The 22,424-nt window shown below is 40.8% G+C and overlaps 1 protein-coding gene across 22 annotated transcripts in view; it reads right to left on the bottom strand.

Annotated features, from left to right (window-relative positions):
• DTNA (dystrobrevin alpha) overlaps nt 1-22,424 on the bottom strand; it is a 218,448-nt gene that overhangs the window by 10,943 nt on the left and 185,081 nt on the right. For 10 of the 22 annotated variants that reach the window (XM_021096233.2, XM_013999288.3, XM_084964443.1 and 7 more), the window contains 5 exons: nt 16,621-16,717; nt 14,748-14,768; nt 6,575-6,734; nt 4,722-4,811; nt 3,041-3,209 (listed from right to left, as the gene is read on the bottom strand). In XM_021096233.2, the coding sequence (XP_020951892.2) occupies nt 3,041-3,209; nt 4,722-4,811; nt 6,575-6,734; nt 14,748-14,768; nt 16,621-16,717 (537 nt within the window). Of the gene's footprint in view, nt 1-3,040; nt 3,210-4,721; nt 4,812-6,574; nt 6,735-13,588; nt 15,400-16,620; nt 16,718-22,424 lie in introns of those variants that run through there. The other 12 variants (XM_084964446.1, XM_084964447.1, XM_084964445.1 and 9 more) reach the window with 3 other exon arrangements.

The raw sequence follows: 22,424 nt of genomic DNA, 5'->3' as shown, positions 1-22,424 counted from the left end.
AAAAAAAGCAGATTTATCTTTTTTTAAAAAAAGTACATATTTTATTTTTAAATTATAGTTGATTTATAGTGTTGTGCTAATTTCTGCTATACAGTATAGTGGCCCAGTCAGATACATATATTTATACATTCTTTTTCTCATACTATCTTCCATCATGTTCTATCCCAAGAGATTGGATATACTTCACTGAGCTGTATAGTAGGACCTCATTGCTTATCCATTCTAAATGCAATGGTTAATTTTCCCAATTTGGGGGCTTTAAACGAAAAATAGAATCAAGAACCTTTTCTCTAAGGAAAGTGAGCCCTCTAGTGAAATAATGATTAAGGATATTTGTTCATAATCTAACCCTCTTTGTGTTATGTATGTATATAGACACACGGACCCTTGTGCTTTATTTTTATGGTAGAATTAAGTCTCAGAATATCAGCTGATTGATGTCAGGAAGATTAATACTCTAACCCATAGCTCTTGATCTTAAAAATTTATACTAGCTCTGGGAGTTCCTATTGTGGCTCAGCGGAAAGAAATCTGACTAACATCTATGAGGACGAAGGTTCGACCCCTGGCCTTGATCAGTGGGTTAAGGCCGTGAGCTGTGGTGTAGGTTACAGACATGGCTTGGATCCCACATTGCTGTGGCTGCGGTGTAGGCCAGTGGCTACAGCTCCAATTCGACCCCTAGCCTGGGAACCTCCATATGCCACAGGTGGTGCAGACCTAAAAAGACAAAAAAAAAAAAAAAAAAAAAAATTCACTGGCTCTGAATTTAGGGACTCCATTTCCACTGTCCAATTCTATGGTGAAATAAATAGATAAGAATGATCCCATCCATTAATGTGTGACCCCTCTCTCCCCATCTTTTCATCCCAGCATGTCTAAAGCTCTTCCTGGGCCTGACAAAAGATCACTACCTAAGTCATAGGACTGAAATATTCTCAGGGTAAAACACAGGACACGTTTAGATAGTACAGATATTAAAACATCCCCTAAAATAAAAAGAGTGGTCAAGTAGAAGTTTCTGGGTTGGAACTAAATGCCATTGTTCATGTTTATTTATGTCTGGATGACATGTTCTTGTTATTTTTAGAGGTTTGGGGCCAGCCTAAATAGGTCTGTGAGGCCTTAGTGAACTTTCTCTTCCCATCCTGCCTCTGCCCCCACCCCCTCCACTGCAGCCACAGTGGTAGCTGATACTGTCAATAACATGCCAGGGACAGCAGAGGGGAGTGGCTTTAGTTACAGTCTTGGATTTTAGGATTGAAAGAAAAAAATTTTAGGTCACTGCCATGTAAATGCTTAATTACAAAAAATCAAATAGATATGTACCAGACTTAAGTTGATGACAACTAATTCACTATTTTGAACAACCAACAAATCAAATAATTCTGAATTATAGAGAAAAGGATAAGAAAGGAAACTAAAATTAAAAGCAGCAGCTTCCCTCCTGCCATTTAAAATTATAACTTTTCTTTTGATCTTAGGCTTTGCCTTTTCACAGCTTGCTTTCAAATCCTATCTATTTATAATTCCCCATTATTACTGGTCTTTTACTCCCTACTTGGATGGAGAGCCAGAACACCAGAAAGGCCTCTGGTTAGTTTCTTCCTTGGGTCTTTCAAACAGCCAGTTTAGTTTCATAGACTAGTCATGTGCACTTATAACATGAAGCAGTCTCACTCCTCTGTAGTGTTTTATTTTTAAAAATTTAAAAATTTTTTTTTTGCTTTTCAGGGCTGCACCCTTGGCATAGGGAAGTTCCCAGGCTAGGGGTTGAATCAGAGCTGCAGCTGCTGGCCTACACTATAGCTCACAGCAATGCTGGAGTCTACAACCTACACTACAGCTCACAGCAACTGCAGTCCTTAACCCACTGAGTGGGGCCAGGGATCAAACCCGTGTTCTCAGGTTGCTAGTCAGATTCATTTCCACTGAGCCACAACTGGAACTCTTGCAGTGTTTTAAACTGTTTATCAATTCCCCTTTTCCAGCCTCTTGGTAAGCCCCTGCCCACATGTCTCAGAACTCCACATACTTCCCTTCCTTCATTTTATTCTTTTCCTTCCCAAGCTGAGTTCTGCAGGTCTCTCCTAGCTTTGGTTTCCTCTGCCCAACTAGTTTAAGCTGATCCAAGGTCACAGAAAGTCTAGAGGGGATGTCACTGATTCTGTTGGCTCCTGTCAAGCTACAGAAGCCTAATTGGGTGAAAATCTCTGCAAAATGTTTTTGAAGGTCAGGTTTATACATATGCAACAAATCAAGTAAATTGGATTGCTTTATAAGGAGATTTTATGCATTTGCTTATTTCAACCACAAGTATGTATATCATGATGTTTATTCCCACTCTGAACAGAGACCTCTTCAGATCACCAGGTCCTTTATTTTATTTATTTATTTATTTTTTGTCTTTTGTCCTTTCAGGGCTGCACCTGCAGCATAGGGAGGTTCCCAGGCCAGGGGTCCAATCGGAGCTACAGCTGCCAGCCTACACCAGAGCCACAGCAACACCAGATCCAAGCAGCATCTGCAACCTACACCACAACTCACGGCAACGCTGGATCCTTAACCCACTGATCGAGGCCAGGGATCAAACCCGCAACCTCATGGTTCCTGGTTGGATTCATTTCCACTGCGCCATGACGGGAACTCCACCAGGTCCTTTAGGAGCAAATCTAGTAAATTCTTATCTAGTGAATAAGATAGGATGATTTATTTCCTGAACGAGTCTACAAGTCCTGAGAGGCTGGGGGCGATTTTTTTTAAACTCTATTTTATATCCAATTAGCACAGTGCCTTGGGCCAGCCAGGCTCTCAATAAGCATTGGTTGGTTTTGGTTATTGATACCCTGGAAATTGTTAGGGGGGGAAAAAGCCACAATGCCAAATTGAAACATAGTACTCTTTTACCTCTTCTGGCAGAAAAAGAAACTGCATTGTCCCTTTCCAAAATAAAAAACCAAGCAACCATGTTTTTATTTTCCTATGCTCCCTGCAGAGTGTTCTGTTACAGAGAAAATATCCCCCAGGAGAAGATACTCACACGTCCCCACGCATGCTGCTCGGGGTGGCTCCTCCATGAAGGTACCCGGGTTTTCGGGCATGGATTTGTGCTAGAAAAGCCTTTTCAGAGGTTGGTGATGGAACCAGATCCTCATATTGAGTCCGTGCAAATTCAGAATCCACATTACTCTCCGTTTCACTCCCCACTTCTATTAGGTACAATTGAAAAAGTAAAGAATGACTTAGATTCTTTTATAATTGGCAAATAAGGGCTAGGCTTAAACCAATCTGTGCTTTATAAAACACTGACTAGTTATTCTACATAAATCATTTAAGTGTTCATTTTTTTTTCAAAATGAGAATTGATGCTTATACGAATTACCATAAAATCATTTAATATACTGTATTGTCTTTTTTTAGCTTAATAATGCCATGAATTTTTGTGTTCATAACTGACTTGATTCTCGAATCTTCTATTTTTCCCCTCTACGACAATCTTTATTAAAACTGTTGTTGCTTTTGCTTAATATTACTTTAACTTAGGACATAGAAGACTAAAATATTCACTTAATATTTGAAAATATTATAAGAGCATAAACTTTTGAATGTACTTGAAATGTCCATAATGAGAATAACAATTTTAGTCATCATTTGCTAGGGCAGTGGTTACATGCCATTAATCATGATTATTAACTATTGTCCTTTTTATCCTATTCGGTAATCAATCTAAAATAACAGCAACAACTTTCATTGCTTTAATTCTAATTATAGAGGCTTTTTTTGGGGGGGGTCTTTTTAGGGCCACACCTGTGGCATATAGAGGTTCCCAGGCCAGGGTCATATCAGAGCTATAGCTGCCAGCCTACACCATAGCCACAGCAATGCAAGATCCGAGCTGATTCCATGACTTACACCCTAACTCATGGCAGTGCCAGATCCTCAACCCACTGAGTGAGCTCAGGGATCGAACCACATCCTTATGGATACTAATCAGGTTTGTAACCTGCTGAGCCACAATGGGAACTCCCTATAAAGGCTTTAAGAAACTTAAATCCAGAAATTTTTTTAATCTTGAAGTTTTATTTCTTACAGTTGTTGTTATCTCAACTAAATGACTGTAGCACTGCCAAAGAGATATCTTGCTAGATGGGCTTTAAGGAATAGATGAGATGTATTAGTAACTGGTATAAGATATTTACTTGCTTATTCATGCTGTTAAAATTTTAAAACTCCATGTGGTATTATTAGGATGAAGGGTGTTGCGATTTTACGCTATTTATTTTCTGGGCAGATCTTTCTTTAGTGATATTGAAAAGATAAATTTCAGTTTGGCTTCATTCAAATAGCCATGTGTTCCAAATTAACGGAGTCTAAATAAGACATGTGACCATATAAAATAACTTTAGGTTCCTGTCACTTTGGGTCATGATATATTTAACAGTGGCTGACTTGGTATCCTGCAATTACAAGCCAATTTTAAGATCTTCCTTTATTCCTTTTTTTTTTTTTTTTTGCATTTTTCAAACTTTCTGCCTTAAGCATGTATTCATAGCCTTCTTATCACTAAAAGGTAAATGGCCCTAAAAAAATCAGATATACCAACAAAATATCACACAGATCTTTAAAAAATCTTTTAATATTTGATAATGCACAGGTTGCTAACAGAAACTTATGTGTCTCTCTGCAATGAGCAGACAAATGAGAGGGGACCAGGGACTCACCAGAATTCAGCTCTTTGACGAGAGAGGACATAGTGTTAGTGATGGAATCCGCAGCTACTAGTAAGTCATTCCTTAAATTTCTTCTTGAACCTTAAGAAAGAATGATAATGAGAAGAAAAAAATCAAAGCTTTCCTTTTTCTTATTTTTTTTTAATTTTTTATGCTGTTTATCATTTCCATTGATATCCTAAAGCAAAAAAGTCTAAGACTCTCCTTTCAGAAGTGCTTTGGTTCATTCCTACCCCCAAATAGTTTTTCAGGGCAGTGGCCTTGGATGTAAGATGACATGGCAATTGATCAGGGTTCCTAGAACTTATTGTCCAAATTGGGACAACTTTACAAGTGAAGGGACGGTATTAATAATAAGATAGTGTGAACTGGTCCCAGGTAAACCAGCTTGTATGGTCAAGACTATCTTCAGACTAACCGACACAGATGAAAAGTCTGGTTTTGCCATGAGAGCTGGGCCTTCCCAGCAGCTGCCATAGCTTTAGCCATTACCTGGTGGCTGTGAGCACACCAGATTCTGATCTCTATCACTGCCGCCTCTAACTCCCATCAGGGTCCTGAGCTCCCCCTATCATTTCAGATACCTCCTGGGAATGGAAACCCCATGCACTGAAGGTCCTCAGAGTGCGGAAAAGGGGTAAGGAGTCTCGCTCCTGTTGCCAAGTCATGGGCAGAAGAATGGGCCTGGTACCCTGAATTGGGACTTCAACCATGTTTCTCTATGGTAGAGAAAGATTATGATGAGGTTTCCATCACAATAGGGTTAAATGGGTATTTGTGGGCTGGCTTGGGAGTGGGACAGGTAGACATGGAACAGTGGACTAAATCCATAGTATCTTTGGGAAAAAAGCCTCAAGATTCCAAATACTTGACTTACAGATGAACTTATGTAGGATGAGCTCTTTATTTTATAAAGTGTTAAAATATTTCTTAATGAATAAGGTCACTAGCTTTGGAACCATCCTACCCCCCAAAGTACAAAAGTGGAAGAGGAGTGGGAGAATGTTGTGTTATCTCACATCACTCTTTGCCTTCCTTTTTTTTTTGGCTCCATCCATGGCATGTGTAAGCTCCTGGGCAAGGGTTCAAACCGGAGCCACAGCAGTGACAATGCAGGATCCCTAACCTGCTGAGCCACCAGTGAACTCCCCTCCCCTATTAACTATAGCCTTGCCTCCTAGTCCCAAGTCGCAGAGGCAATGATTCAACTCTTTAAGGCGTCTGTAAAATGAGAAAACATCCATTTTTTTTGTTGTTGTTGGTTTTTAGGGCTGCACGGGATCTGAGCCATGTCTGCGACTCACACTACAGCTCATGCCAGATCCCAGACCCACTGAGCAAGGCCAGGGATTGAACCCGCATCCTCATGGATACTAGTTGGATTCCTTTCTGCTGCAGCACAATGGGAATTCCTTAAACATCTTTCTTGATCACGTCAAGTCTAAGGAGATAGGATTGTTTAATCTCAAGCTTGAGTTTGCTTTGGTGTAAAGAGAAGAAAGCAGGAAATAAGACCTTTCAGAACTTTAAAATGCATTACCTTTGCAAATTTCCTGGGGTATAGCTGAAAGGATTTCCCTTCCCTTCCTTTAATGAGCAAAGACATTAAAAACCAAAGCCAAAACCATAACAGGGCAGGGCAAGGGAAGCCAAAAGAAGATAAGATGGTGAAGGGAAGAACAGAACAGGGTAAGGAGTTTCTAAAAGGTCTTGCAGGCCAGGCCTGCAAACCACGGAATACCCTAGAACATCCATGGTGCGGTTCTGATAACTCCAATCCACGAAATCCTTGATACTTATTTGCCACATAAAAGCAAAGCACAGCAAGGAATAATGACACTTACTTTGTGCAAACGCCTCCTGTACGTCTCCCCCTACCCCTGTGAGAGAGTCCTGAGGCGTGTGGATCGGGGTGGAACAGGCAGATGCAGACCGGACGGGCATGGGGATGGGCCTGCTGATGGTGTGGCTGGGGGAGGAGCGGGGAGAACCTGCTCCCTGGGTCTGGAGAGACAATGCAAGTCATTAATTTGTTTTCCCAAGAAAGTGCCAGATGCCATTCCCAATACCTCAGTCAAATGTTAAAATTTGGTGCCAATGGAATTCCAAAGCAGGTGAAAATCCTAGGCAATTGAGATGATAATACTAAATCTGATTTGCAGGTGCAGATAATCTAGGACCTTAGAGTACAGAACCTGAAGTTTTGGTAACAAATCGAAAGCTACGAATATTAGTACAGCACTCATTGTTCTATAATATATGAGAGTTTGCCTAGGTAATGAAGCTACAGTTAGCGATAATTACAAGGTGTGTTTATTTTCTCTTTAAAGGAAGTTCTATATAGAAAAAAAAATAGGAGAAAGTTTAAAATGTAAACTCAGAGACTATTTGGGGTGGGTGTGGTTTATGTACTTCCTAAATTTTCAACGGTCTCTCCTGGCATCATCTGTAGAGGATAATTTATAGTTCAAATCATGTCATGCCATATTGCATATATTACATCTCAAATTAAGAATCAAATGAGGCATAAATCGTTTAGTCCCTATTTTACAGTAAATTCCGACTTTGTCAAATTGCTCTGTGACGCAGGGATTCAAATGGGGAAGAGGAAATAAAAGAAATCGCTGTTTCTAATTTTGGGGTAATGTTTCAGGTAGGAAATGTCCTTCTCTTCACCTATGCAAAGGCAGCTTTCTAGCAGTAAGAACAGTGGGATTTGAAATAGGAGGAAACAACTTAAAAGCCATTTATCTTTGCACTCCAGTCCTTCAGCATGAAATTGTTCTGAGACTGCCACACCTTGAATCTCACAGCCTTGTCTCTATGGTGAGGTCTCTGGGCAATATTTTCTCTCTTTTCATAATTAGTTTACAAAGGAAGTCAAGTCAGTATGAATAACAGAAGGTAAGCAGCACATACACAACAGCACAGAAATTCTATTCCAGTTGGTCAGGTCTGGCCAGGGGGAGGGAGGACTCTTCCACAGCAAGGCCCAGAGATTCACCATCACCCCCCTCAAACCCCAGGCATGCACCATCAGAGCAGTGCTCTGAAATATTGGATTTAGATCCTTGCTGTGGGTTCAGCTGCTTGCAGTTAAAATACACATCAATCCTGCAAAATGCCATGCTGTTAGCTTTCCAGGGCTCAGCATCACACATAAAAGTCAAATATATGAATGGAGAAAAACCCAGAATTAAAAATGAAGCAAAAGAGAAAATAACTCATGTGATGCTCGAGGGGCTGAGGATTCCACTCTTTCACTCACAACAGTACCTTGGAAGGCCTGTCCGGCCTAAGGAAGAGAAGTGTGCCCGCTTGCGATGCTTTGTAGCCCACTCGCCCCAGCCTGCTCCAGGATGGGTCTGGTTTCCCCCAGCGAACTCTGGCAGCTCAGTGTCATTACCGTGAAACCTCTGCTTCTCAGCTACCTGGGCATTTCCTTGCTTCCCACGCCAATAATAAGTCACTTCACGTTTGCGTCCTGCTTTGCCACATACAAGGGTTTTCATGCACCCTCATTTGTTGTAGGAGGTCCCATTGCGCTAAAGGTGTGGTTATGGACCACAATGCTCAGAGAGATGAAAAGAATTGCCCAGGAGATGGAGCTAGAGAGCCTGGGCTGCAGCTTGAGCCCGGATGCTCGGCCTGCTTTGGGTTGTGGGGACCTGGTTGGGCTACGGCTACTGGAGGGTCCCTTAAAGGAGACAGGTGTTGGGCAGATACCCTGAGGTCAGGTGCCTCTCACTGGCAACCTCTCCTGTGCATCCTTTTCAAGGCAGGGTTCTCAGCAGGGCTCCTCATCTGGTCCCTTTACCAAGGAACCAGGTGCAGCTGGGAGGAGGGACTGGAGACAGGAAGGTGGACAGAGGGATTGGAAGAAGAAGCTGTGTAGCTCTTGGCTACACAGTGTGGGTTATGTTCTCACCTCCGAAAGCCAGATCCTCTTCTGTGATAGGAGGTTCACCATAATAATAAAACTCCATTTAGGATGTCATTTACAGTGTCTAAAACACATACACTGCTCTGTTTTACCTCCCACCAATCAGTGCTAGGTATGATAGGAGCTATATTTGTGTGTGTGTGTGTGTGTGTGTTGTGTCTTTTTAGGGCCATACCCATGGCATATGGAGGTTCCCAGGCTAGCGGTTGAATTGGAGCTGTAGCCACTGTCGTACACCACAACCACAGCAATGCCAGATCCAAGCCACATCTGTGACGTACACCACAGCTCAGGGCATGCCAGATCCTTAACCTACTGAGAGGTCAGGGATCAAACTCATATTCTCATGGATACTAGTCAGATTCGTTTCCACTGAGCCACGACGGGAACTCCAGGAGTTTAGACTTGAACAGCAATTTGCAGTCTAGAAGGCACGTCAATCCCATCTACCTCACTTAATCTTTTCAACAACCCTATGAGATATTATTATTATTATTCCCGTTTTTCAGGTTAGCAAGCTGAGGCTCAGAGGTGATAATTAGGTTACTCAAGCTAGTGTGTAGCTAGTTACTAGTCGCTGAGCTAGTGAATGACAGAGATAAAATGGTTCCCAAGCTTATAGGCTACAAGGCCAGGGCTTTCCCATGGCACCACAGGTTCTCAGGATTGTGGGCACTGGGTCAACAATCACACGCTTCACTAACAAAGAAAGGTTTAGCGATCTGAAGACAGAGAAGGCGTAGGATTCAAACCCACTGGGGAGTGGTATTGGAGCATTGGTCTAGGGCTTTCTGCTGGCCAGGCAGCATCTTTAGTTACTGGGTCATGGGGAGTAGCTTGAGTACCACAGGGTGCTTGTGTGGGCCGCTCCCCTCCCTTTTGGATACGACACTGGCTTCACCTCTTCCTGTTTAAGACCTTCAAAAAGTCTCCAAAGTCCACTTTTCCTACTCCTTCCTGCCTGCTTCCTGTCTTCAAATCTCCCACTAGTGGTCTTGTGTTCAGAGAAAAATAATGAACTGTGGTCACGTGTTAAGAGAAAAACCACTACCTAAATTACACAAATGTGTGCATGACTAATAGCCACCATATCCTAAATGGATCTCTAATTGGTATAATTTCAAGCAGGCTGATTATGTGAAGAATTTAGGTGGAAGATTCCAAACTGAAGTAAGAATTCAGCTGCATCTTTCCCACAACTTGTCATTACCCCATCATGGTTGGTCTTTGCCCAGACTAGGGGCGGGGGGGGGGGGGGTAGAACCCTGGCTCTCTGGGCCATCAGGGCCCCATCTCTCTTTGTCAGGACACTGGCCAGTTTGATGCATAGCAGACTTACTGCTGGGAACACTGCCTCTGGGCTTTTTGCTGTTCTTGTAGGACCACTAGAGAAGGGCAGTTGCCTCTTGGCATTGGGGTAGAGCAGGGAAGATATCATTTTCACAGGTAACGGTGGCCTCTGCTCTGGTTCTGAAGCATGGTTGTCGACTAAGAACTCCAGAAGAGTTAGAGTGAATCATCTCTGTGAGCATCCTTTCCTGGAAATTACTTGATGATTAATGGAGCAAAGACTTAAGGGACAATGGTCCGTGCCGATCAATATATAGATCTCAAATTCCTGAGAAGAGAGTTGATTTATGGAAAAAGGAAAACATACATCATACTTGGCAAATTTAAAATAGCTCTCTTCCTAGAGAATAAATGAAAAATTTATTTTTACCCTCCATTCTGAGTCCACTCAACCTGCTGTTGTATCAATTTTTAAAAAGTCTGACAAGGTCCATAAATTTTCTGATGTTTTTCCCCCCAGGAATTACTTGGGTTCCCATTCAGCACCAGAAAGGAAGGATGCTGTAAGGAGAAGGCCAAATATCTAACCATGGAAACAGCTCTGCCTGGAGAAATGGCACAGCAGGTGACTATGAGAAGGAGTAATTGGGATTATGAAGGAAAAGCCAGCTTCTCAAGTCTGGCTAAGAAGGCTGCGCAGTCAGGCTGGTTTTACATAACGGCCTGGGAAGGTACAGAAAGCAGTGTCAGTTACATTTAACCCTCTTTTCCTCCATTCTTCCAACACATATTTACTGTCATCACAGGGCTTGTGGTGGGGTACAGATGAGGTGGCTAATTCTGGCTGGTCAGACAGGAGGCACCATTTGACTTGGATCTTAGAGCGGAAATTTCCAGGCAGAAAAGAAGTATGGGGGGAAGAGCATTCCAGGGGTTTGAAGTATGACAGGTAAGGTACTAAGAGTGTGAGGGGCACTGGAGATACTCTGGGGAGGGCAGTATGGTGGGTACACCTGGTTTGCCATGGGGAGTGGAGCAGAATGAGGCTGGGCAAAGGTGGAACTGGGTTTGGGGGCCTCCAGTGTCATAAGAGGGGCTTAGTCTTTATCCTGAACTAGAGGGTTTATTTTTTTAAGGCTTTAAAAAAAGTAGAGAGACAATTTTTACTTTTTTAGAATTAATCAATTCCTAATTTGAAAGAAGTGTGAGAAAAAGACAGGAGAGAGAAAGAGCAAGAGAGTGAGAGAGAGAGGAAGGGAGACAGCGAGGGTATGCTTTTGAATACTAGATGTTAGTCCTAATATTGCAGTTGATTATTTATGATGCGAATTACCTCTCCCCCATTCTTGATCACTCCACTGCTCCATAGACTATCCGCCAGAGAGGATGGCCAAGGGAATAATGGACAGTGAACCTAAGATGGTAAAATCCATCATTTCTGGCCTGTGTACATTTCATATTATGTTTCGAGGAAGTAGGAACTCAAGTGATGATGGTTTCCTGAATTAATCGGGCCATCCACTTGTAAATAGAGAAGAGAAGGGGAGCAGAAGACGGAACTCGAAAGCCTGACTTTCTTCCCTTGATTGAGACACTGATAGTTAATGTGAGAAAGAGAAGCGAATGAGAGAGAGTGTGTGTGTGTGTGTGTGTGTGTGCTCGCAAATGCACGTGTGCAAGTGTGAGCACACGCACCTACATGTAAAATGTGGGTCAGATTAGAACAGGTTATATATTCTCGTGCGTATGTGTATACATGTATACATGCAATTATACTTATATCTGACATGCCCATAGCATTTCACAAAGTACTTTCATATCCATTACCTTTTAAAATCTCTACAATAACTCTGTGAGCCATGTATTATCAGTGTGCTTGAAAGAAACTGCTATAAAGTCAAGTGAATTGCTCAAGGTCTTAGAGCTGTGAGTGAAGAGCCGGGCCCGTCGTAAGTCAGGTTCCAACTCCAGTAATCCAAGAAAATGATCACTGAGATCTTGTTTTCTGAACTCAAAGTCAGGATACTTGGTTTTAGACCGGGTCATAATACTTGGCACTGGAAGCAGACCAGAAACTCTGGAACATATTGTCACTGCTATTATATCCCAGCCGCCTTCATTATTAAACTTTTTATGAGTGTTCTTTTTATAGTTCCTTCAATAAATCTTTAAAATACACAAAGAAGAAAGAGGGTAGGATAATTTTAATTCAAGTTTGTAAACAAAATTTATTGCTTATGATACCATAATCATCATATTATATTACAGGCACTAGTTTTTTTAAATTCATGTTCTTTCCTCAAGGGGAATAAATTCATGCATTACCTCTAACAAGAAACAGTATAAGTAGGAATTATGTATACCAATATAATAAAATACATTGAACCACACAGACTTATAATAAAGCAAGTAGAGGTTATTAAATCAAGCACAATTTGTTGCGTGTGGTGTCTTAAATCTGATTTTACAAAGAGAATGTCCCCAAAGGGGAAAGGCTCATAAATAAAAACAGAATTTAGAAGGAGATGCCAGACTTAAACCTCTAAATTCTCTCCTTAGATCATGTTATATCATGAGAAATCTATAAATTTGGATGGCATTTGTTTATTTCCTTGTAGAACTGCCTCTATGGGATCGGGACATAGGGGGTTCTGTCTTTAATTTTAACTGAAGGTCTGTATAAGAATCAGCCACAAGAAATCTACCGCTGTGTTGTCCCTTTTTATTATTCACTATTCCTTCTCTAAAGCTCCAAGTGAAAACTTTCTTTTTATATTTTATGCCAACAGAAATTTTGCTCCCTTGAGAATGGGTATTTCTGTTCTGAAAAACCATCAATTACGTTTTCCTTTTTTTTTGCCTCATTGCTACAAAGCTCAGAGTAACACCCTTGTCCCTTATGATTAGCATATGTGCATTTTCTTATTTTTCTGTTTCTATTTTATGAAGTCATTGTTTATGTCTTTTGTTGTAAGCTGCCTTGGGAGCTTTTTGAAAAGAAGCTTGAATATGTAAGCAAATAAGACCCACAAACTCTCTCCCCACCCAGACAAAGCAGTGCAGACATCTGGGTGTTACTAATAATGGCCCTTAAGTACCTATGCAACAGTACCCACTGTTGGCTGGCTTTCAAAGATGCTGCAACTGTTTACGGTTCAGTGGGGGGGGAGGTGGAGGGAAAGGAGGCAGTGATGCTCTTATGGGCGCTGCCATGGTTTGGCTCTAAGCATCCATCTGCTTATGAACTTCCTGATCCACCGAGCTTTTCAAGAAAGTGTTGCCTTGGAAATGGTAGAGTAAGGGTCCCTCAGGGAAAATGACTAAAAGCAAGGCTGACTGACTATAGAATGGTTGTCCTCTCTGTCCACTAGGAGGAGGAAGGTTATATTTGAGCTGTATTTCTTTTTTCTATGCACTTGCCAAGTAAGAGACAGGAAAGAAAAGAGGCTGCTTGCAGAGAAACACCACGAGATGGCATTTTTCTTTACCATGATCTAAGTATGTCGAACATACAATAGCAATATCCCATGAATGCATTTATAGGCAATTATACAGGCAGCAAAAGTGTGTCCTTTACCCAGGGGGGCTGTCTCTCATTCAAGTAATTTTGTTCACAAAATACAAATAATGTAATACATTGTCTTTATTGTCTGACATTACAGATTCATTGTACACTTTCCTTTTTTACAGACTGTGGGAATGAAGGGTAAAAATGTGTCCAGCATTTTGCAAACATTCTTTGTTAAACACAAACACACACAATGAATAATAGGAAAGAGAATACAGAAGAATGAAAAGGTACGTTGAAATTGGACGGGCTGTGGTTCTAATTGATCCATGGAAAGAATGTAAAACTTTTTGCTAAGACCAGCAAGTGGGATATATTGTCATACACAGCTTGGTACATGCATTGAAAGGAAAGCTGCTTTTTATTTTGCTTTTGTTTCATTATTGTTATGTTTTGAGTTCTCGGCTCCCTCTGCTGGCTTCTGCACATGGCCACATGGTCAGAGGGGCTTCAGTTTCAGGCTACAGAGTCACAAGGTTCCTATTTCCAGGCAAGATGTATGAAACACCTTGTGAACTCCCAGAGCAGAAAAGTGCTTGGTGATAAGAGAAAGGCTGAAGGTTGCCTATTGGTTGGAGATGACTGTCAACCAACGGTAGGGATTCTGATTTGGGATGTGAATGGTTACAGAGTACAGTTTTTCTCTTGTTAGACTGAGCATATAATGTGAGCAGTGGGGAGCAGGGCTTAAAAATTATGCAATGAAAGGAGATGTAACTGGCTGATTTTTTACAAAAAGAAGTTCCACACCTTTTCAGTAAAATGGAAACTGAACCAAATAGTCACAGCATGAGAGGATGTCAAGATTAGCTTCTGAGGGCTATGGGTTCTACTTAGTGTAACTTCAGTGACTGTGGTAAATGTCTTTCTGTTAAGAAAAGGGTCTGATCAGCAACCCAGAAAAGCATGAGACTGATTTGAAACATAGACCCCTGGAGATCTGAAAAGTTTCCAACAAATTCAAATGTGTTCCCTCTTCTGAAAGACATAATAGCTCTTCTTTTGATGTCAACAGTAGTAATAGTTATAAAAAATGCTAACTTTCATGTCTCAAGTCAAGCACTACATTGAAAAGGAAGCAAATTAGTATAATTTTTTTTTCCTCTTTCCAAACTGAAGCATGAACATACATTAGAGGCAAAAGCAATGAGAAAAACAGCAGGATGGCAGGCCCCTCCACTGTTAGTTAAGACCTGCAGTAGGGGACATAACTTACTCCCTGCTTCAATTCTTCTTCCTACAGAAAGATTGAATCAATAATAGTTAGATTACCCAGGGTTCCAATAAGAGCATGTACACAGCGTGAAGGAAGGAAGGTGGGAGAAAATCTCAATGTGGCTTTGATGGCAGGTCAAGCCTCTTCTACCTTGGCAACTTTAGTCTATTCAGATATTTGAGATAACAGACCCATCTCTTTCCTCCATGCATCCAACCATCTTTCAACATGATTTGTCTCTCCCTCCTGCTATTGGTACATCCTGATACAGTAGACAGTGCTCAATTAGGCTAATGCCTAATTAACGCCGAGATAGCTGGTGGTAAACAGACTCCTATCTCATTGCTACAGTGACAGAAGCTATGGCAATAGAAGCAAGGGGCTGTCTGGTTTCCTCATTCAGTGGAGGGAAAGTTGGGAGGGGCCCTCTTCATTTGGCACATTTGGAAAGGAAAACAGAAAGAGCTTTTCTGGATCATCAAATCAGATCATAGGGCAGAAACAGCAAGAGGGTACGAATTACCTAGTCCTGTCTTAGCATGGATAGTACAACAAAAACTGAATCTTACACTTTACATGTCTGATACAATGAAAAGTGAATTTTGTTTAGTAAAGATAAAGCATTCTCGACACTGATGGCAGGAAAAGTCTTCTAAGGAATGAAAAAGAATAAAGAAAAGAAAAGAAAAAAAAGTGTTATATCAGTGCCTGGGGACATAGTAGGCTTCAACAAATATTTATCAAATATTTAATTTCTTAAATTAAAAAATAAGTAAATAAAAGGGAAGGAAGGGAGAGAGAAAGAAAACACAGGAAGGGAAAGAAAGGAAAAGAAAGGAAGGAAAGGAAAGGAAGGAGAGAAGAAAGAAAGAGAAAGAAAGAAAAGAAAAGAAAAGAAAAGAAAAGAAAGGGAGAACAAAAGAAAGGACAATACAGAAACAATAAACAATAGGGTGTGAGGGGCATGGGGGGGTCCACGGATTGAAAGGCAGGACATCTTGTCTCACAAAGGAGCTATCCCAGAGACTCTGCCTTTGTTATTCTATCAGAAATTTTGGTTCCTGTCGTTGGCATTGTCACAGGTGCAGTCCATACTGGTTCATGCTTGTTTATACCAGGCAGGATCACCACAGAGCACTGAAACCTCTACTGGAGCAACTATGGGTATGTGGCTATAATTAGTCTACTTTTGACTTGAAATGCAATTTAGTGTATACTGAAGAAGGGCAGAAGGATTTATGAAAGAAAGAATGCCACTTCTGAATGAGAATTATTATTATAATACTCTGCAGAGGATTTCTATAGATCATCTTATTAAATGCTTTACCTGCAGAAAAGTAAGGAGATATTTCCATTTATAGTTTGTGTTTGAAACCCATAAAAGTTATGTGATTTGCTGCCAAAGCCACAGAGATTTGATAAAATTTCCTGAAATCAACCAAGTTGCTCCCCTTAATAAAACAATAATCACCCAAATTACTTAATGGCTATATCTTCATTTTCTGAATTAGACATTAGCTTCTATTCAATTTAGTCAGAATTGCTGAAGGGCATGAACTGTAAAATATTTCTAAATAAATCTAGTTTTATTACTTTCAAGGACATAAGGAACTGGAAATGAGCCAAATGGAAATAAGTTGTCCCATGAAGGTCCTCAGTAATTTGGTTCCAGGAAATGGATAAGAGTGAGCCCTGTAATTGACTGCTATCATTTGATGTGTCTAGGAAAAGAGTTTATAATTGAGTTTGAAACCACATTTTGGAGGAAATCACATATAGCAGTTGGAAAAACCATTGCATATTATGTGCAAATTTTTTTAAAAAGAAATGCCATAGTTGGAAGAATAGGAAACATTTATTTGAAGCATCTTACCTTTAGTAGCTTCATGAGACCTTCTAACTGGACCATTAGCTCTCTCCGGCTCTCCTGGAGGGCAGACATTCTCTGTTCCAGCTCATCCTTGCGCTGTCTAAGAAAGAAGCAGTTGTCATCAGAAACAGCATTCAACTCACTGAGCTAATCACATTTCCCAGTCTCATGGCACCATTCGTGGACCAGAAGAGAAAGGGCATCTCTGGGTCTTTGATAAAGTTATCAGGCAAGTGAATGTTGTCAAATGATTTTTTTTTTTTTTTTTTTTTTTTTGGCCAAGTCTGCAGCATGCAGAAGTTCTAGGGCCAGGATTGAACCCACGCCACAGCAGTAACCAGTCACAGCAGTGACAACATCAGATCTGTAACCACTGGGCCACTGGGGAACTCCTGAATAAACAATTATAGCTTGGATGTATGTTTATTTGTTGAAAGTTGTACTAACAGAATTAAAACCTTATTTGATATTTCTCTCCCATCTACCCCAAATTAACCACTTAAAGAAATTTTTTTCTGTAGAAATTTTTTTTTTTCTTTTTAGGGCCACACCCACAGCATATGGAGGTTCCCACGCTAGGAGTCGAATTAGAGCTGTTGCTGCCAGCCTATAGCAGTCATAGCAACGTGGGATCTGAGCCACGTCTGTGACCTACACCATAGCTCATGGCAACACTGGATCCTTAACCCACTGAGCGAGGCCAGGGATCAAACCCACAACCTCGTGGTTCCTAGTTGGATTCGCTTCCTCTGTGCTACGACAGGAATTCCTGAAATTTTTTTCTGAATGCTTATTATGTCATGACCCTTGTGCTGTGCCATGGGGTCCCCTTGAGATAATAAACAGAAACCAAACTGTTACTGAGAAAGGCCAATCCCACAGATCCTCCAAACCCAAGAACACTTTTGTAAACCTCACAGAAAACACTGATTACCTTAATGTCTGGAAATCAGATTTAGAAAGTACATTTTTCATGTCTTCAATTCTTAGTTGGCAATGTGGTACCTTTCAGAGGTGAAATATTTATGGTACATAGTTTTTAAACTCAATCTAAATTTTCTGGTTTGGGTTTGGCATCATGGAGTGAAGTCAGAATAAAGGAGTTCATACACAATTATTCTAACTGAAAATAATATATAAGGTTTGCGTTTGTTTAGTTTTGTTTTGTTTTGTAGAACTTCTCTTAAACTGTCAGCAAGAAGGATAGTATTCTATCATTGTTGTAATACTAAGAGGTACCAAAATATCTTTAAAGGATGGGAAAGAAATTAAACAGTATGGAGAAGAATATTGATCACTCATATTTTTGAGGTATACATTTTTAAATCAATTTAAAATCTATTATTTCAGGACCATTAGTGAAAAATTAATATATACAATTTTCCTCCTTTCCTCAAAGGCTTCTGTCTGATTTTGAAATAGTGAAACTTATATTTTTAAAAATAAGTGGATGCTTTAACCGCATATGTGTTAATATATGAATGGATACGACTGGTCACAATGGCTCAGACACAGTACTAAGTGTAGCTATAGCAGAAGCTCTGAAATGAAAAATTGACAACACAAAAACGTCACTTTGAGTTAGGTCAATGACTCATTCAATTAAAAGAGATTTTGTGGGAGGCCAGATTATGGAAATAACTGAAACATTTTTAATTTGCTTTCACATAGGCTTTCTCTATGATGAATCATAAACTTAAACTGCATAAACATAACTTCATTCTTTTTGAATATGTTTATATTTTTGGCTTTTATTGCCATTTAAAGTTTGTTCCCAGAGCAAGCCTTCCTTTCATTTCCTTTACCACTGCCTCTTTTTCAAATCCCGAGGACAAGGGACATCATACTTTAACAGACTTTAATGGTATCATATTTTAATCTTTGTCTTTGTGGTCTGCAGCATTCTGATTTTGAAAGTCTTGCCCAATTCGAAAACATTCTTCAATGACAAATCCATTAGTTCTTTTTTCTTTGACCTTGTCTGTACATGGTGTTCCAAGTATATCCTCAGTAGAGCTGGCAGAAAGGTGATGTTTCTGATTTATTTCCAGTTCTTCTCTAGATACTGCTCTGTAATTTTTGGCTTTTTGATCCCAGGTGCACGTTGAGAGAAGGTTGACCAAACTTCTAATATTGTAGGTAAGAAATCATAAGGGAGGCATCCCAAAACTATCAGAAAGAGTTAGCTGTTATTAATCCATAATTAATCAACATTGAAAAAAACCTTATTTATACATTTATTTTCTGGCAGCATTCTTTCAAAACACGACATTTACTCTTTCGTGCATTTGATTGAATTCAATTAAAAAACATTCATTTAATAATGTCTTCTCTATAAGTATTTACACCAATGTTAGTAAATGTGGGTTTGATAACAAATCTTTAATGTTCCAAGGAAAGTTGAGGAAAAAAAGGACTAAGTCATATTTTATTTTCATAGAGCTAAGTATATTCAAAAAAGCAATGCTTTTTTTTTTTTTTTTTTTTTTTTTTTTTTTTTAATGGAGGTTCCCAGGCTAGGGGTGGAATCAGAGCTGTAGCTGCCGGCCTATACCACAGCCACAGCAATTGTGGATCCGAGCCAAGTCTGTGACCTACACCACAGCTCATGGCAGCACTGGATCCTTAACCTACTGAGCGAGGCCCAGGGATGGAACCCACATCCTCATGGATACTAGTTGGATTCGTTTCCTCTGTGCCACAACAGGGACTTTGCACACTGCATTTTAGAAATATTTGTGGAATTGAACTAAATGAAAAATAAAATGAAGAAAGGTAAATCTGATAGGTAGACCAGAGGCTGGGAATCAATTAAGTGCTTACAATAGTGCAGGCAGGAGATAATTAAAACCCAAGAAAAGGAAGTGGAGTCTACCTATGCTACTCATTGCATAGGCACTTGAGTGAATCCCAGTTTCTTTATAAAGTGACTCTAATAGTAGTGTCCATCTCCCAGGCTTGCTACAGGAACAGTGATGCAGACCTTAGTGCCTAGGAAGTGTCAGATTAGCCAACAGAATTGCTTATCCTCAAATCCTATTCAGTTGACAGATCTGGGTTGTGAACCTGGCTGTCAGCTTTCTTGTGGCTAAAGCAAAAGTGGAAATATGATCATTTAGGAAGGCCATGGTGGTGCTCTTAAGATAAAAATAAACTGCATGCATGAAAAGCCAAACTCTGATCTTTCTCCCTTCCCCCAGCTGAAATTTCTCCTGTTGGCTTCTTCAGAAGAGGCCTGGAAAGGATGGAGCAGACCTCTATCAAAGCCATGATAAGGAGTTCCTGTGGCAGCATCACATGGTCACCCCTCAATGAGAACTAAGGTCAAAGTAACTGTTCAAGGTTCTATTGTTTTGGAGCTCTCTGGAAATCTGAAATGATGAAAGGATGGAATGACTAAAGGATAATACACCTTGAGCAGGGTTTCTTAACCTGGGATGTCAGGGTTTCTATGAAATCCCCAAACTGTGAAAGTGCTTAGCACAGTATGAGTGGTCCATAAACACCTAGAGAAATAGCCTTCAAGGGAGGGTCCTTCTTCTTCCAGGCAGAAGAAATGTGTAGAGTATGGAGGCAGGCAAGCAACTTAGCTGGGGTCTAGGTGTCTCAGGTCTCAGGCCTCAGGCCTCAAGCTTTATGTGGAGGCTGCCTGCTGACTGTGAGGGCCAAAAGCAGAGAAATTCTTTGCACAGCCAGACTCCTTGGTGTAGTTTGGCTGGGGTCTTGGGAAGGCCCACATGTCAGGGCAGAGGATGGTGAGAATTATCAGTCTGTTCCAAGAGAGCAATGTCAAGTAGGGAAGAAATACCCGTTGGAAAACTCATCATCAGTGGACCAGGCACATCATGATGCCTTCCCAGACTGTGTCATCCAAATGGAACCAAATCCTTGGAAAGCAAATACTAACTTGGGGGAACCAGTGAAACTGCTTATAAAAATTCCTACTCATCACTCTTCCATCAGAGAATGGGACAACCAGGGGAAGAGGTACAGGGAGCAAGCCAGGCAGAGAGACAGGGTGTCCTGAGGTGTAGATGAATGACGACTCTAATTCCAAGTTGGTTTATTCAGTTATATTTCTGTGTACCTTAGACTTCACTTTCTTAACTCATGAGTCTGGAGGGCCTATATAATTCTATTTGGCAAAAGATGCTTTCAAGCTGTGATCTCCTTTTATATGCCCTTGAGGAGCAGCAGGATGTAAAACATCACTGTTCCCTTCTGTTTTCATCCCTTTGGAGTGATAGTGTAATAGAATGTGGAAGGATTTCCACAACATCTCTCTGAAGGTAGATGAACCTACGTTGAAAAGGAGGAATTTCTGTTTCTCCCATGAAATTTATCGTGGTCTTCTAAAGTATGACGTGATCTCTTCACATCAAGTAGCCGCCACAAGTTGCAGGTTCTGTCCATTGTCTTTCCATAGCTCAAGCCTTTGGTGGGTCAGTCCCTGCAGCCAGGTGCATGAGCCTGGGAAGACTGGATCCCAGCTCAGAGGCAGGGCCTGCAGCCTGGCCAGGTATCCCAAGGGCTCACATGTTAACATGTCCAAAGAGCAGGGCTGGAGTGGAGCCCCCCGGAACATCCCATGACTACAATCAGTAGGGACTTGGCTAAAACAAAACAAAACAAACAACCCCCTCCACACAAATAAACAAACAAAACCCCACCCACACAGAACCTGCTTAATTTAGTCTCTTTGTATGGAGGAAGTAAGTGGCACTCCAATCCTGATGAGGATTTCTCAGAAGATGCATCTGTAGTTCTTACAAAAAGGATGCTTCAAAGTTAGCTGCACCTGGAATATACTTTCCAAATAGAAAGGTGGAAGGAATGGGAATGTTCTACTTGCTAACTACAAGTGCTTTGTGAACTATCACATTTCCACAAGGGAGTATCTTGAGTTTATGTCTGTGTTGTTTTCCACACAGATCAGTCTGGGTAAGTGCCATATTCAAGGCATGGTAAGTCTGACGTGGAGCCCAGGGTGTGACTCTCCTTTTGCTGGTGGGCAAATTGGAGGCACCAAAGACTTCATCCATGTCCTCAACTCCCTATAGGCCACCCCCCCCAACTCAAGAATTCCATGATGACAGACTAGAAAACATCAGGCCTTTAAATTCATTTGTAGAATAAAAAGGAGCGAAAGTATGAAGATCTGTATATAAAGCAATTAGGGACCAAGATTTAGAGAAAATACATAGGTGACAGGTAAATTTTCAAATAAAAAACCATGATGATTATTTAGTTATGTGTTTGTTTTGCTGACTTTTTTTTTTTTTTTTTTTTTTTTTTTTTTGCTTTTAGGTCCGAATATGCAGCAAATGGAAGTTCCCAGACCAGAGGTTGAATCAGAGCTACAGCTGCAGGCCTATGCCAGAGCCACAGCAACTTGGGTATCCAAGCCACCTCTGCGACCTACACCACAGCTCATGGCAATGCCAGATCCCCGACCCACTGAGTGAGGCCAGGGATCGAACCCGCATCCTCATGGATACTAGTCAGATTTGTTTCCACTTCGCCATCATGGGAAGTCGTTGTTGACCACTTTTATCATAAAGGTATCGTTGATAATGCAAGTAGCTAAACAAGAGTGGAGTGCTATTTTTTTCCAGTGAGACAGATAGAACAAACTAGTGGTTACCACTGGGGAGAGGGAAGCGGGAGGAGCAACATAGGGGTAGGGGATTGAGAGGTACAAACCATTATGTATAAAATAAGCTACAAGGATATATTGTACAACACAGGGAATACAGCCGATATTTTATAAAAGCTATAAATGAAGTACAACCTTTAAAAATTATGAA

The sequence above is a fragment of the Sus scrofa genome, chromosome 6 (genome assembly GCF_054392235.1).
Source record: "Sus scrofa isolate SSC_HxYL_T2T_F1_AM1 chromosome 6, Sscrofa_HxYL_maternal_Yorkshire_Landrace_v2.0, whole genome shotgun sequence".
NCBI classification, from domain to species: domain Eukaryota; kingdom Metazoa; phylum Chordata; class Mammalia; order Artiodactyla; family Suidae; genus Sus; species Sus scrofa.
The sequence above is the reverse complement of the archived record's forward strand: the minus strand, read 5'-3'. Positions and strand labels throughout refer to the sequence as shown.